At 41.2% G+C, this 15,103-nt stretch overlaps 1 protein-coding gene across 1 annotated transcript; it reads left to right on the forward strand.

The window, feature by feature from the left end:
• Positions 1–4,076: 4,076 nt before the first annotated feature.
• On the forward strand, positions 4,077–14,724 carry bag2 (BAG cochaperone 2). The gene is made up of 3 exons (XM_043681367.2): positions 4,077–4,410; positions 6,309–6,418; positions 11,926–14,724. The coding sequence occupies exons 1-3, from the start codon at positions 4,289–4,291 to the stop codon at positions 12,318–12,320; spliced, it is 627 nt and encodes a 208-aa protein (XP_043537302.2). The 5' UTR covers positions 4,077–4,288; the 3' UTR covers positions 12,321–14,724.
• Positions 14,725–15,103: the final 379 nt, after the last annotated feature.

Below are 15,103 nucleotides of genomic sequence, written 5' to 3' on the forward strand. Positions count from 1 at the left end.
TTAATGGTAAGGTCCTAGGGAGTGTTGCTGAAAAAAAGAGACCTTGGAGTGCAGGTTCATAGCTCCTTGAAAATGGAATCGCAGGTAGATAGGATAGTGAAGTCGGCGTTTGGTATGCTTTCTTTTATTGGTCAGAGTATTGAGTACAGGAGTTGGGAGGTCATATTGCAGCTGTACAGGACATTGGTTAGGCCACTGTTGGAATATTGCATGCAATTCTGGTATCCTTCCTATCGGAAAGACGTTGTGAAACTTGAAAGGGTTCAGAAAAGACTTACAAGGATGTTGCCATTGGAGGTTGAGGAGTGACCTTATAGAGGTTTACAAAATCATGAGGAAAATGGATAGGATAAATAGGCAAAGTCTTTTCCCTGGGGTGAGGGAGTCCAGAACTAGAGGGCATAGGTTTAGGGTGAGAGGGGAAAGATATAAAACAAACCTACGGGGCAACGTTTTCATGCAGAGGGTGGTACATGAATGGAATGAGCTGCCAGAGGAAGTGGTGGAAACTGGTACAATTGCAACATTTAAGCGGCATTTGGATGGGTATATGAATAGGAAGGATTTGGAGGGACATGGGCCGTGTGCTGGCAAGTGGGACTAGATTGGGTTGGGATATCTGGTTGGCATGGATGGTCTGTTTCCATGCTGTACATCTCTATGACTCTAATTCAGTTAACTTCTCTGAACTAAAGATGTCTGCTTTATTATCTATCTACTTCTGGTTTGTCTCAACCATTTGATCAAACAGGGTCTCTGCTAATTCCACTTCAACTTTCTTATCTGTACTCTATAATCCCTCCTGTTTCAACTGGTGACGTTGTGACCTCGTTACCACACAGTCAGGAAAATTCCCAGGACATGTGTCCAGTCATAGTTCAGTTCCCTGAGTTTCCACTGGCTTTTCAACCACAGTAGGCAGCACTCCTACCTATGAACCAGCTATAACATCAGCAAGGACAAATTCTATTCCTGGAGCCAGGAATTTGTCCAGTATTCCTACCATGACTTCTCCACTCTTCACTGGACACTCTAACCTCACTCTACATATATAAGCGCTTCTTGACTCACCATGAATTCCCATTATCAGCACTTTTTCTGGCAATAGTCCTTCAGAGGTACATATCTCCTCATCTTTCAACATCAAAGATTGAGAGGATCCTGTATCTCTTAATATTGTAACCTCTTTACCCGCTGCTCCTGGCCTGTGAGTAAACTTCATCTTTGCAAGTATATGATTAAAGAAGATCTGGCACTTCCTCCTTAACCAACCTCTGACCAGGCTGTACATTCTTGTGCAGCTTTTTAGCCTCCACTCTGCGCTCCGTTACCACTCCAACAAACTTCACTGGCTTATCTTGTTTTCCTATATCTGGCTTCCCAGTGCTTTTCCTAACCCACCAACACTGTGATTTCACATTACCTACTTTATTGCAATGAAAACACCGGAGCTTATTAACTTCTCTTTCTCCTTCAAGGGTTTCCTTTTTACCTTGTGGCATGTTATCCTTATGATCTTCACCGAGACCTACCTGTCCCTTTCCATGTGAGGATTTCCCTTATCCCCAATTTCTATCCCTCACAGATTGAAATTGATTTGAAACCTAAACTTTGATGTATGAGCCAACTCATAATCATCAGCCATTTCAGCTGCTAATCTTGCTGTTTTAACTCTCTGCTCTTTCACATCAGTTCTCACTACTTCAGGATGTCAATTTTTGAACTCTTGTCTAAGTCGCAACTTCTTCAGTTCAAATTCTCTTTCTTCCTTTCCCCTCTCTTCTCTCTCTCTCTTTCTCTCTCTTTATCTTTTTGTTTTGCTAAAGCAATTCATTCGTTTTCTTTTTCCTCTGCTTTCAATCATAATTCAAACAGTTGCATTTCTTTTGCCCTTTTCTTGTCTTCTGCTTCTAACTCAAGCTGCTTCGTTTTCAATTGAACTTCAGCCATGTCTAAAGATTCTCTTGGCGTTTCCAGCAAATTTAAATGCTGAGCTATTGCTGTAATTATCTCTCCTTAGCTAACGGAAAAAGGCAGCTCTAGCTCCAGCATGTCTGCTAATTCCAGCAGCTTGGCCTTATTCACCTTTTATAAAGCCCCCAAAGTCACTTCTTCCACCCGCAGAAAGCTCGGAGTGAGTGAAAGAGCCATTGCTATCCTAAACACTGTTCAAACCAACCAAAATCAACACCTAGAACAAAAGATACTAACACCTACCACTCACAACCTTCAAGTTCAACAACCCTAATCCCAAATTGGAACTACAGAACAAATCCCAGACGAGCCCCCAACCTGTTATGGACCAGGCCAGATCCCCTCACAACATTTCAAAATAGTAGCCCGAAGCCTAACTTTGCTAGTAGTTTTAAGCAGGTATGAATTGGATATTTCAGGAGTGATGCAGTTGGCCCAACCACTTAGTTTTAAACAAAACAAAATTTATTTGCAAGATTACCACATGAAACAAAAACACAAGAGAACAGAATATAGAATAACTTAACTATTTAAAAACCCAACAGACTATCCCAACTTAATGATGCTATTCCAAATTCCTGCAACAATCTCCATAAACACCCCTTGGCAAAAAAAGGTAAAATCAAACAATTTCTTACAGGAGTGAGAGAGAGAGAGAGAAATTACAGGGTGGTTCAGCATGGAACACTTTCTTCCATGTAGCTGTATCTTTGACCAGCAGTCTCAAACCTGACTGACTGCTTGCTCTGACCAGGCCAATTGCTGGGAGAACTGGCTATACCCCTTTCATTGTACATTTTTGTTTTAAACTTAAAGCTTCTTCAAGCACATCAACCCAGACATTTAGGCAACTCTGCCTCGTACAACACTTTTGAAAAAAGCCAAGGACAACACAACCTTGTTAAAGAAACAGCATCATCACAAATTGCTTTAATACTGATACAATTAAACATTGATTTTTGTGCACATGGATTGACACAGAAGTACTGTAAAATGTAGAAAATATTTTTTCTACAGTTTTTACATTGCACATGAAAATGACCAAGTAAATTTTAGTGATTTTTTTTAAGGGATAACTATTAGCTGGGACACCATTTGAAAAAAAAATTCCCTGATATAGATTGTCTGGGATTAGCACAAAATATATGTCATTTCAAAGACAACACCTCCAACAGTGAAGGATTTTCTCGATGCAGAGCAAGTAGTGTCAGATGCTCATATCATCAGGGGCCTTAAAACCAAACACAACTTATTGGCTCGCAGGTGAGAAAGTACCACCAACTGTTACTGACACATGGATCTCTAAGGCCAGATCCAACTTCAGATTAGTTGAAGAACAGTACATGCCTGATCTTGTTGGATGGTACATCTCATTGCATATGCAATTAATTTTTTTTAATGAACCATTTATCTCAAAATAGGGTTGAGAAAATAAAACTGGATTTTTATTTATTGGTGGTGGTGAGCTACCCTCTTGAATCAATGCAGTCTTTGGGGTGTCGGAATACCCACATTATTATTCGGGATGGAGTTCCAGGATTTTAGAGGAACAGCAGTGTATTTCTAGGATGATTTGGAGATGCTGATGTTTGACTGGGGTGTACAAAGTTAAAAACCACACAATACCAAGTTATCCAGCCTTTTTTGGAAGCACTAGCTTTTGGAGCGCCGCTCCTTCATTGGGTGGTTAACAACCATCTGACGGAGGAGCAGCGCTCCGAAAGCTAATGCTTCCAAATAAACCTGTTGGACTATAACCTGGTGTTGTGTGATTTTTAACTTTGTATTTCTAGGACGAGGAGTGGCTCAGATGGGAACTTGGTGGTGATGGAGTGGGAAAAGGAATGAATTACACACAAATCAGGCCCAGAAAGAGAAATACAGTGATATAACTTGGATTCAGAAAGAATGAACAGACACAAGAGAATAAAATAAATGTTTAAAAGTAGTGACACGTTCACAATCCCCACCAACAGTTGACTAGAAACATTGAGGATATGCACCTTGCTAAATATATTGCTTGGCTGCTGTCGAGATTTTTTTTCCAGAAATCCCACCAGACAGGAACAAATCTGAGCCAGAGACTGTTTAGTTTCTCTTGCTTCTGCTCTGCATTCTTCCTTCTTTCCCCTGAGCAGAGAATCGCCCACCTCCCTCCTCGGACAGTGGGGAGTCCTCACCCTATTTGGAAATCTTCATTTCCTGCAGGGAGACGGACAGATCCCGCAGCAAGAGGAGCCAAGACTCCCGGAGGAACAGCAGAGAGTCAGAGAGAGAGAAAGGCCAGTTGACAGTCCTGAGGCTTGTCAGCAACATGGCCCAATCTAAGGTGAATCAGGTAAAGGGGAGCGATGCAGAGAACAAATTCTTCCGCTCTGTGTCCATGGCAGATCGATCGGGGCGATTACTGGAGACACTGGATAACTTAGAGCTGAGGTAGGAGAGGATACCAGTCGCGGTTCATACAGAAACAAAAATAACACACAGGTTAAAAAACGAGTTCAATCATTATGTTTGCCTTTATTTTTAAAAGCACAGGTGAAAAATATCGTTTGTTATTTTCTGGAATTTTTTTTAGGATCCTAAACAAAAAAAGCCTCTTGGGGGCAGGGTGGCCTTACCGAATCGAAAAGAGACTTCTGCATTTCTATTTTTAGTGAGAGCTTCTTTCCTCCCGCCCCCTCTCTAGCTCTCTGTGTGTCCCTCTCGCCTGGCCGCTGAGGCGCTGTCAAATCTTTTTAATCCCGCGTCCCCTCTCACCCAACAGCTCAGCCCTTGGTGACATTCGGTGCATTTTGCTGCAGTGTTCAGTCAGCCGGAAAAGGCATGGACCGCTCTGCACTTTCCAGTATCGGATCACAGGCACTGAGTTCTTTCTCCTTTCAACAGGGAAGAATGGTACAAGGTTTAATATTGGGCTATTTTGGGGAGTTTTCATTGCGGGAAACCGACGGTTCAAAGGACATAGGTTTATGATTATTGATTAAGCAAAAAAAAATCTGCAGCAGATACACAAGAATGTAATGATATGGATGTCAACTGCAGTGATCTCAACTCCTCAGTTGAAAACTCGTTTTGTTCATTAGGTTTAGTTAACTTACTAATAGGCTGTGTGCCGAATTCCCATTTATTCACAGCGAATGTTCTGAATTATTCCCAATAAACCTGCAGTTTACGATTACATGTCAATACAGTGCAGTGACTACAACCATACCAGTCTGAAAATGCCTGATTTTTTTGATATTAGAAGCTAAGCAATCAAGGCCTGGTCAGTACTTGGATGGGAGAATGCCTGGGAATACAACATGCAATAGGCTTTTAAGAATTCTTATGGAACAGTTGTCGTGTCCCTATCCCTGAACTAAGGCATCTAGGTTGAAGTCCCACCTGCTAGAGAGGTGTATTACAACATGTCTGAGCTGTTAACGAAGAAAACATCTCAGTAAGGAGCAGTTTCAAAATAGATGCATGTAGATCAGTGGCTAGCATCCCTATCTCTGGGCCAGAAACTCCAGGTTGATCACACCTTGAGACTCAATTGCAATGTAAATTGGGGATGTAAATATAATTTTAAAATTACATGTTTTAAATTATTAAAATTATATTGGTTAACCATATAAATGTTAACAGATATGTTTATTCAAACTAAAATACATTTTTGAGCTTTGTAATTTAAATCATAATCAGCAAATAAAAACAGCAATGGCTAAATGAACAGAAACATCTAACACCATCTTAGTTTGCATCCTCAAACATCACTAATAACTTCCATGAAAAAAGTCACTTTACTGTTGCATTTTCTCCCCATTGTTGCCCTATTAAATATTATACCGTAAACATAAGAAGCAAGGAGCTTTTGGAGATTTTGATGGATTTAAAAATGGTCAAATCCCCAGGTCTGGATGAATTGTATCCCAGGCTGCGATGGGAGAGTGGGAGGAAATTACAGGGGACCTGACCCAAATTTTTAAATCATCTCTGGCAATGGAGGAAGTACCAGGAGGTTGAGAATAATTTTTCTTTTGTACAGAGACTTATGATCTGGACAGAATTGTCTGAAATGCCTATGCAAATTCAACAGTGACTTCCACCAAAACACTGGGAAAATACCTCAAAGGGAAGAGGTTGCAGAGTTTTGGGCAAGAGCTCGGGTATTTGGACAAATGGGATAACAACAGAAGCATAATAAATGGCCTCCTCCTGTGCTTTGAGACTCTGAGGTAATCATCTAGAAGGATGTTGTACTCACAACACATTTCTGGAATCATTGTTTTTTTTATCCAAGTCACAACCTTACCCCAAAACACATCAAAATGTGAACATTGTCATTTTAGGGTGGAAGCTTTGCGGGAAGCAGCGGCTTCAATGGAGCAAGAGAAGGAAACCCTCCTGGAACTGATCCAAAGTGTGCAGAACAGCCGGGACATGAAGCATATCAGTGAAGGTGAGTCCTTGCCCAAGTCTTGCTTACTGGAAATTTTGAGTGAGAATAATATGTTCTTGACTAGAAAATTGCAATAGGTTTGGTTTTAATTTGCAGAATTTAGACATCACACATTTCTTCTGAGAGAAGTAGCATGTCAGTGCCCTGTTCCCAAAACCTTCACTTCTCATAACTCAAGGAGGGGATTGGGTGTTTACCTGCCCCCATCTTTCCTCAACATTAATCTTCCTTTCATCCATGTTTCTTTGCAAGATCCCAAGTGAGCGTGTAACTAATCAACTTAATTCATAATTGTCTGCCACTACCAAGATTTCCCTTATTTTACAATCTTTGTGGCAAGTCCTTAAACCCAATGGGACACAATCTTTCAATTCACCCTCAACATCATCAAAGGTTATTGAAGTTCTGTTCTGTTGTGGGCGGCATGGTGGCACAGTGGTTAGCACTGCTGCCTCACAGCGCCTGAGACCCGGGTTCAATTCCCGCCTCAGGCGACTGACTGTGTGGAGTTTGCACGTTCTCCCCGTGTCTGCGTGGGTTTCCTCAGGGTGCTCCGGTTTCCTCCCACAGTCCAAAGATGTGCAGGTCAGGTGAATTGGCCATGCTAAATTGCCCGTGGTGTTAGGTAAGGAGTAAATGTAGGGGTATGGGTGGGTTGCGCTTCGGCGGGTCGGTGTGGACTTGTTGTGCCTGTTTCCACACTGTAATGTAATGTAATCTCATCTAATCTAAACCTGCACTGCCTATTGAACACCATTTTGTTTTTCAAGGCTGATTCTACATAGGTCTGATCCATTCTCATTCTCAGATTTTTAAATAAGTGCCTGCAGGCTTCTGGCACCATCTCATAAACACTGGGCACAATGGTTTTTACTGCCTCATAATCACATAAGTGGTATATTGAAAAAGATGAGCACACCTCCAAAGACTACCTACACAAACACTCACAAACCATGGTCTGCTGTTCTTTTGGTCATTGTAGATTTGTAGCAATTTTCTCAAAGAACACCATAAGACCATAAGACATAAGAGCGGAAGTAAGGCCACTCGGCCCATCGAGTCCACTCCGCCATTCAATCATGGCTGATGGGCATTTCAACTCCACTTACCCGCATTCTCCCCGTAGTCCTTAATTCCTTGTGACATCAAGAATTTATCAATTTCTGCCTTGAAGATATTTAGCGTCCCAGTCTCCACTGCACTCTGTGGCAATGAATTCCACAGGCCCACCACTCTCTGGCTGAAGAAATGTCTCCGCATTTCTGTTCTGAATTTACCCCCTCTAATTCTAAGGCTGTGTCCATGGGTCCTAGTCTCCTCGCCTAATGGAAACAATTTCCTAGCGTCCACCCTCTCCAAGCCATGTATTATCTTGTAAGTTTCCATTAGATCTCCCCTTAATCTTCTAAACTCCAATGAATACAATCCCAGGATCCTCAGCCGTTCCTCATATGTTAGACCTACCATTCCAGGGATCATCCATGTGAATCTCCGCTGGACACGCTCCAGTGCCAGTATGTCCTTCCTGAGGTGTGGGGACCAAAACTGGACACAGTACTCCAAATGGGGCCTAACCAGAGCTTTATAAAGTCTCAGTCGTAATGGTGCTTTTATATTCCAACCCTCTTGAGATAATTGCTGAAAATGTGTTGCTGGAAAAGCGCAGCAGGTCAGGCAGCATCCAAGGAACAGGAGAATCGACGTTTCGGGCAGAAGCCCTTCTTCAGGCTTATGCCCGAAATGTCGATTCTCCTGTTCCTTGGATGCTGCCTGACCTGCTGCGCTTTTCCAGCAACACATTTTCAGCTCTGATCTCCAGCATCTGCAGTCCTCACTTTCTCCTCTTGAGATAATTGACAACATTGCATTCGCTTTCTTAATCATGGACTCAACCTGCATGTTTACCTTTAGAGAATCCTCAACTAGCACTCCCAGATCCCTCTGTACTTTGGCTTTATGAATTTTTTCACTGTTTAGAAAGTAGTCCATGCTTGTATTCTTTTTTCCAAAGTGCAAGACCTCGCATTTGCCCACATTGAATTCCATCAGCCATTTCCTGGACCACTCTTCCAAACTGTCTAGATCCTTCTGCAGCCTCCCCACTTCCTCAGTACTACCTGCCTGTCCACCTAACTTTGTATCATCGGCAAACTTCGCTAGAATGCCCCCAGTCCCTTCATCCAGATCATTAATATATAATGTGAACAGCTGTGGCCCCAACACTGAACCCTGCGGGACACCGCTTGTCACCGGCTGCCATTCCGAAAAAGAACCTTTTATCCCAACTCTCTGCCTTCTGTCAGACAGCCAATCCTCAATCCATGCCAGTAGCTCACCTCGAACACCATGGGTCCTCATCTTGCTCAGCAGACTCGCGTGTGGCACCTTATCAAAGGCCTTTTGGAAGTCTAGGTAGACCACATCCACTGGGTTTCCCCGGTCTAACCTACTTGTCACCTCTTCAAAGAACTCCAACAGGTTTGTCAGGCACGACCTCCCCTTACTAAATCCATGTTGACTTGTTCTAATCCGACCCTGCTCTTCCGAGAATTTAGAAACCTCATCCTTAATGATGGATTCTAGAATTTTACCAACAACCGAGGTTAGGCTAATTGGCCTATAATTTTCCACAAATTACATCTTTACTTCCTCCTGATTAAATTTAGTTTAGGTATCAAACAAGAATTCTTAGCAAATTAAAGTTAAGAGATTTGTCTAAGCCAGCTTTACCTCTCTTTAATTCAAGTTTGTATATTCAGAACTTTTCATTTTGAGATCTTCATCTTTCTCATTTCTCTCTCTCTCTTTCCCTCTTTCCTCTTTTTTCCGGTCTCCTTGCTCATCTCTTTCCTCCCTTACTGATTTGTTTCTCTTGAAGTCAATCTTTCATAGCTGTATTTCTTTTTCAGTTCTGGCCACTTGCATGCAATCACTAATGGAACCAGTCCTTTCTTTCTCAAGCCTGGAGCCTCATCAATTCTTCAAGGATTCTGACCCTCATAATCCCTGATCTTAAACTCATGCTCAAATGCTCTACGTGGCCTGTAAACTGTCTCCCACAATGGTGACCAGTTTCACAAGCATCTTAAAGAATGCCAAACGTTCTTGTGAGTCAAAGTTGTCACAACATTTTATGACCTTTCCAATAAAGTAATAAGCTTGTTGCTTAAAGTGATGTGGCATTGTTGGCTGAGGGAAGGAAATGCCAAAGAAGAAGTAGCATAACCTTACTGCACCTAGTGCCTTTAGTCACTATGTCAATGAGACTGTCTGGTATTTTGGGTTCCTACTATTTCAGCAATACTGTAGGAAAAAAAACTGTCTTCCTCTATATTTAAATGTTGGGACTCAATACTGAGTGAGAAGTAGAAGAACAGTTGGGTCTCAGACGAAGAGGACACATGTCAATCGCGTACCTTTTGAGAGAAACTTGTAAGAAGTAACATGTGGAATTGAGTCAGGTCAAATGATTTGACTCAATCTATACACTGAAATATATACAGGCTTAATCAGAAAACATTACAGTGTGAAATCAGTAAGTGTATTTGTGTTGATTATCGTCCAACATTTTTTATATTCAAAATGCTCAGTCAGATACTGAAGCAGTTCATGTCCAAATGCAGCAAGACCTGGAAAATATTTCCATGGAAGTCACTGATAGAATGTGGGCATCTCTAGCTCGTCTCGCATTTATTTGCCCATTCCTAATTGCCCAGAGAGCAGGTAAGAGTGAACTGCATAGCTGTGGGTCTGGAGTTGCATGAAGGTCAGACCAGGGAAGGATGACAGATTTCCTTCTCTTAAGGACATTAGTGAACCAGATGGGTTTTTCCAACAATCAACAATGACTTCTTTGGCATTAATAGAACCTTAATTCCAGATTCTTTATTAAATTCAAATTCATCAGCTGCCAGTGTGACATTTAAACCCAGGTTCCCAGAATATTAGCTGAGCTTCTGGATTAAAAGTCTAGTGATAATACCAGTAGGCCATTCCCTCTCCCATAAATTGAAACATGGCAAGTAACATTTATGCCACGCTAATGCAAGGTGATGATCGTCTTCAATAAGAAATAATGTAACCACATCTTGTTGACATGCAGTGGCATTACCATCACTGATTCCCACATTATCAACATCCATTGACAAAAAACTGAACTGGATTTGCAATATAATAAGTGGCTACAAGAGCAGCTCAGAAGTTAGGAATCCTGCAGCAAGTAACTCACCTCCTGGCTCCCCAAAGCTTGTTCACCTCCTACAAGACACAAGTCAGGAATATGAAGGAATACTACCCATTTGCTGAAATGAGTGCAGGTTCAATAACATTTAAACTGCTCAGGAAAAAGCAACCTGCTTGGTTAGTATCATATCCACAAACCTTCACCACTGACACACAAACAGCAGCATGTATCATCTACAAGATGCCCCATATAAATTCCCAAAGCTCCTTAAAAGCACCTTCAAACATGATGACAACTTCCATCTTAAAACAATAAGAGTAGTAGGTACATTGGAACACCACTATTTTTAGATTAGATTAGATTAGATTCCCTACAGTGTGGAAACAGGTCATTCGGCCCAACCAGTCCACACCAACCCTCTGAAGAGTAACCCACCCAGACCCATTTCCCTCCCACTAATATGCCTGACACTATGGGCAATTTAGCATGGCCAATTCACCTGACTACAAGTTTCCCTTCAAACCATCCCGACTTCGAACTACATCACTGTTCCTTCAGTTTTGCTGGGACAGAATCCCGAAATTCCCTCCCTAGAGGCATTGTGGGTCAACCTCCAGCACATGGACTGCAGCGGTTCAAGAATGTGCTCACTACCACCTTCTCAAGGGCAACTGAAGATAGCAGTAAATGCTGCACTAAGGGCAGCACGGTGGCTCAGTGGTTAGCACTGCTGCCTCACAGCACCAGGGTCCTGGTTTGATTCCAGTCTTGGGTGATTGTCTGTGTGGAGTTTGCACATGCTCCTCGTGTCTGCACGGGTTTCCTCCGGGTGCTCCAGTTTCCTCCCACAGTCCAAAGCTGTGCAGGTCAGGTGAATTGGCCATGCTAAATTGCCCATAGTGTAGGTACAGTAGTCAGAGGGAAATGGGTCTGGGTGGGTTACTCTTCAGAGGGTCAGTGCGGACTTGTTGGGCTGAAGGGCCTGTTTCCACAATGTGGGGGAATCTAATCTAAAAAAAACCAGTGATGCCCATATCCCGCTAGTGAATTAAAATCAAAATCATGGAAACAACTTTAATTTTTATATAGCATAGTAAGTCATCCCAAGGTGCTTCACAGGCGATTGTTACAATTGAAGATATCCGTAACATTATCGTATTTTACAATTTTAACTTTAAATTTAGGATAAATGAATGGGGCATGTCTGAAAATAAGCAAAATATTGCACCTTTTATTGCTTGTATCTATATACAAATACAGATGAAAGTACAAGTTCAATCTGGGGGTCATTTTACCTGCTCAGTCTATTCCAATCTTTACACAGGGGAACGGGAAGAACTCAATGTAACAGCCGATCGCCTCATTGGCCGAACCCTAACAGTGATGGTTTCTGTGGAGACAATCCGGAGTCTTCAGCAGGAGGAGGCCCTCAGCAAGGCCACTGCATTGATTGATGAGGTGGTCAGCAAGGTCCTAGAGGATTTGAGAAGCAACAAAAAATGCTTGGTGGCTCTCTACAATGCCTGCTCCTCTGACACTCCTCCGGGCCCAGTCGACCAGAAGTTTCAATCTATTATCATTGGCTGCGCCTTAGAAGATCAGAAGAAAATCAAAAACAGACTGGAAAAGCTGATTAGAAATGTCTCCAATGCTAACAGATCAATCATCCTGTTAGACCAGCAGAAAGCAGAGCCTGGAAACTACAATCATGTGTACTGAAGCACTCCACACCTGTGCTATTTAAAGTACAAAATATACTTTGTCACATTAACACCATCTTGCCAGTGAGTTAGAGGTCGGATGACTCGTAGCATAACTCATGGCAGATGGCCAGTTTTACAGCAAGAGAGGTCTATTAACTCAGCAAACCATCTATTTAAACAGCAAGCTGCAGAAAACAGTCACAGAGTCTGTTTAAAGGAGTCACTGCTCATTGCACCAAATCATGCTTATGATTGAAAATATAGGAAACACAACTCATGGCCTTATAACAGAATCTCCTGATAAAAGCATGGCTATATTTCCATAAATAATTCAGTGAATGGAGGATAGCCACACAAAACAAATTACACGCATAAACCAATCCTAGTCACCATCAGTTCTGTCTCCAGGTGTACTTGTCAGAAGCTATTATCCAGTCATCTCAATCTAACTGGAAATTGTCGTGTCACTATATGCCACCCAAGATATATTAACTATAATCATACAGGTACATCTAGGACTAACATGTCCCTCAAAGGAATCCTAAGGAAGAATGTGAGATGATTTAAGAGCCTATAAATACTGCTGGAGACAATACTCAAAGTGAATTGAAATCATAGCTGGTAATCTTTCCCAATAACCAGTAAAATACACTTCGAAGGTCAATTTCCAGTTGGATACATTACTGTCCATTGTAGCTCTGGTCTTATTGTGATTGTATGGTTTGTGGGGACTTTTATTCTTCATATATAGATGTTCCTGATGAGGATTGTTTTAGTGCAGAACATGACTGTTAATTGTCATTATGGATGTTGTAATTATTTTGTGACTGCCTGTGCGCTGATTCAGGAAATTTCCCACAACGTATAACAGCTGAATAGAAAAACACATTGCAATCTGTACCCAGATTTGATTCAGTCATTATGGCACTAATTTCCCAAAGTGAAGTTATGGTTCACATTCTCCCCCAAATTAATTTGTGTGCTTACAAAGATGAAATCTTCAGTTGGGTATGGTTTTCAAACTTAATTACTTATTTCCCCCTACAGTAAAGAATGTTCCTTGATTTGAGTGTTAAAATAGGCACAGTTTTAATGCAACTCAAAGTGCATTTCACAAAGCTTATGCATTTTTATTCAGACTCGATCTGCAGTTATCTGATTTTACAGAATAGGCAGGATATTAAAACATTCTATATAGTTCCACTTACTAGTTTTATCGGTCAGTTTCTTAGCAAACTAACCTTTTAACTTTTTTTAAAAAACTTTAAAATGTGCCCACGTGTTCCTGTGAAAGGAGAAAACTTAATTTTAAAAGCCTTCTTAAAGGCTTGCCAGTAAGCAGAGTTGGTCAAAATGTTGCACGGGGATTAATTCTATTTTGGGGTGTGCCTGACTTTAAGACACTAAAATAGAATTATTGTTTTACGGCAAAAGACCATGGAAAGACGATTGGCATTGTGTAATTTATGTTTGAAATTCCATGTATTTTTGGGCTCAGGTTTAATTGATTTTGGGCAGAAAGAGAACTGTGCATCAGAGTGGAAACTCTGACCCAATAATCCCATTTAACATGTCTTAAAAAAATTTTAAGCACAGGATTTATTTAAAAATGCTGACCTGAATGGATGGTGACAATGCCGTACAAAAGAGCAAAAATGATGGTTGGTTTCTTCCTACAAGTACAAGGCTGGTATATTATTGTACGCCTGGGTTCCTCACCACATATAAGAGCGGGCTTTTCTGTTTTGGCTTTCTTTAAGTTGACCTTCAGTGCTGTGCATAAAGACTCCAAACTGACATTAGCTTAAATGCCACAAGTAAAATGAGGTTGTTCATTGCTGACATACTCAGCTCTAGAAATCTGCAGATGCAAATGAAAATGAGCTCTGTACTCGCAGATGCGATGTGCAATTCCTTGAATAAAATCTGTTAAGGAGTTGAATAAAAATTTGACATCTCTATGAATAAAATGCAACATGATTTGAAAAATAGCATGCAAACTAATGTCATAGCTGTATTGCCAATCTAACAGTAACAGTGAACAGTTTGGTGTCTTGATGAGGGTTCAACTAACTTAAGGGTAATTTCCCAATTCAAGTCACATTACCACGTTATTAACTCTAACTTGAAGCTTTGTTACCATTTGCATCAACCTTATGTCTCCCTATTGAAGACAATGATCAATGATCATTATTGACCAATGAATTGTTGGCCAAAATAATAATTAGACAAGTTGCATTTGGCATCATTGTATGAAATGACAGTGCATAGAGAATAAGAACACGAGATGCGGGAGCAGGAGTAAGCCATTCAGCCCCTTAGCCTGCTCTACCATTTGCTAAAAATATGGTTAATTTAATAAGAAAGCAATATATTGCGTATGTTGGAGCTCTGAAATAAAATCTGATGATTTTTCAGAAGAGAAACATTTTGAACTCAAAGCGTTGCTTCTTTCTCCCTCTACAGGTATTTACAGACCTGAGTTTATCTGGCACTTTGTTTTCAGTATGAGTGATCTGATTTGGCCTTAACTCCACTTTCATGATTGCTCTGCGCTGCTCACCCCACAGCTCTCGACTCTCATCAATCAGAAATCTAACTCAGCCTTACATATATTCAATGATACTACCTCCACTGCTTTCTGGGTGAAATAATTCCACAGATTAACAAGCCTGAGAGAAAAGAATTCTTATTTTTAAAATTGTCTCCTAATTCTATCTTTCCCCCACAAGGGAGAGCATTCCCTTAGCATCCACCTTGTCAAGTTCTCTCATTTCTATAAAGATCCTCTTATCCTTC

The sequence above is a fragment of the Chiloscyllium plagiosum genome, unplaced genomic scaffold, assembly GCF_037043375.1.
Source record: "Chiloscyllium plagiosum isolate Xiang-an unplaced genomic scaffold, Cpla_swu_hap1 HiC_scaffold_3, whole genome shotgun sequence".
Classification (NCBI taxonomy): Eukaryota; Metazoa; Chordata; class Chondrichthyes; order Orectolobiformes; family Hemiscylliidae; genus Chiloscyllium; species Chiloscyllium plagiosum.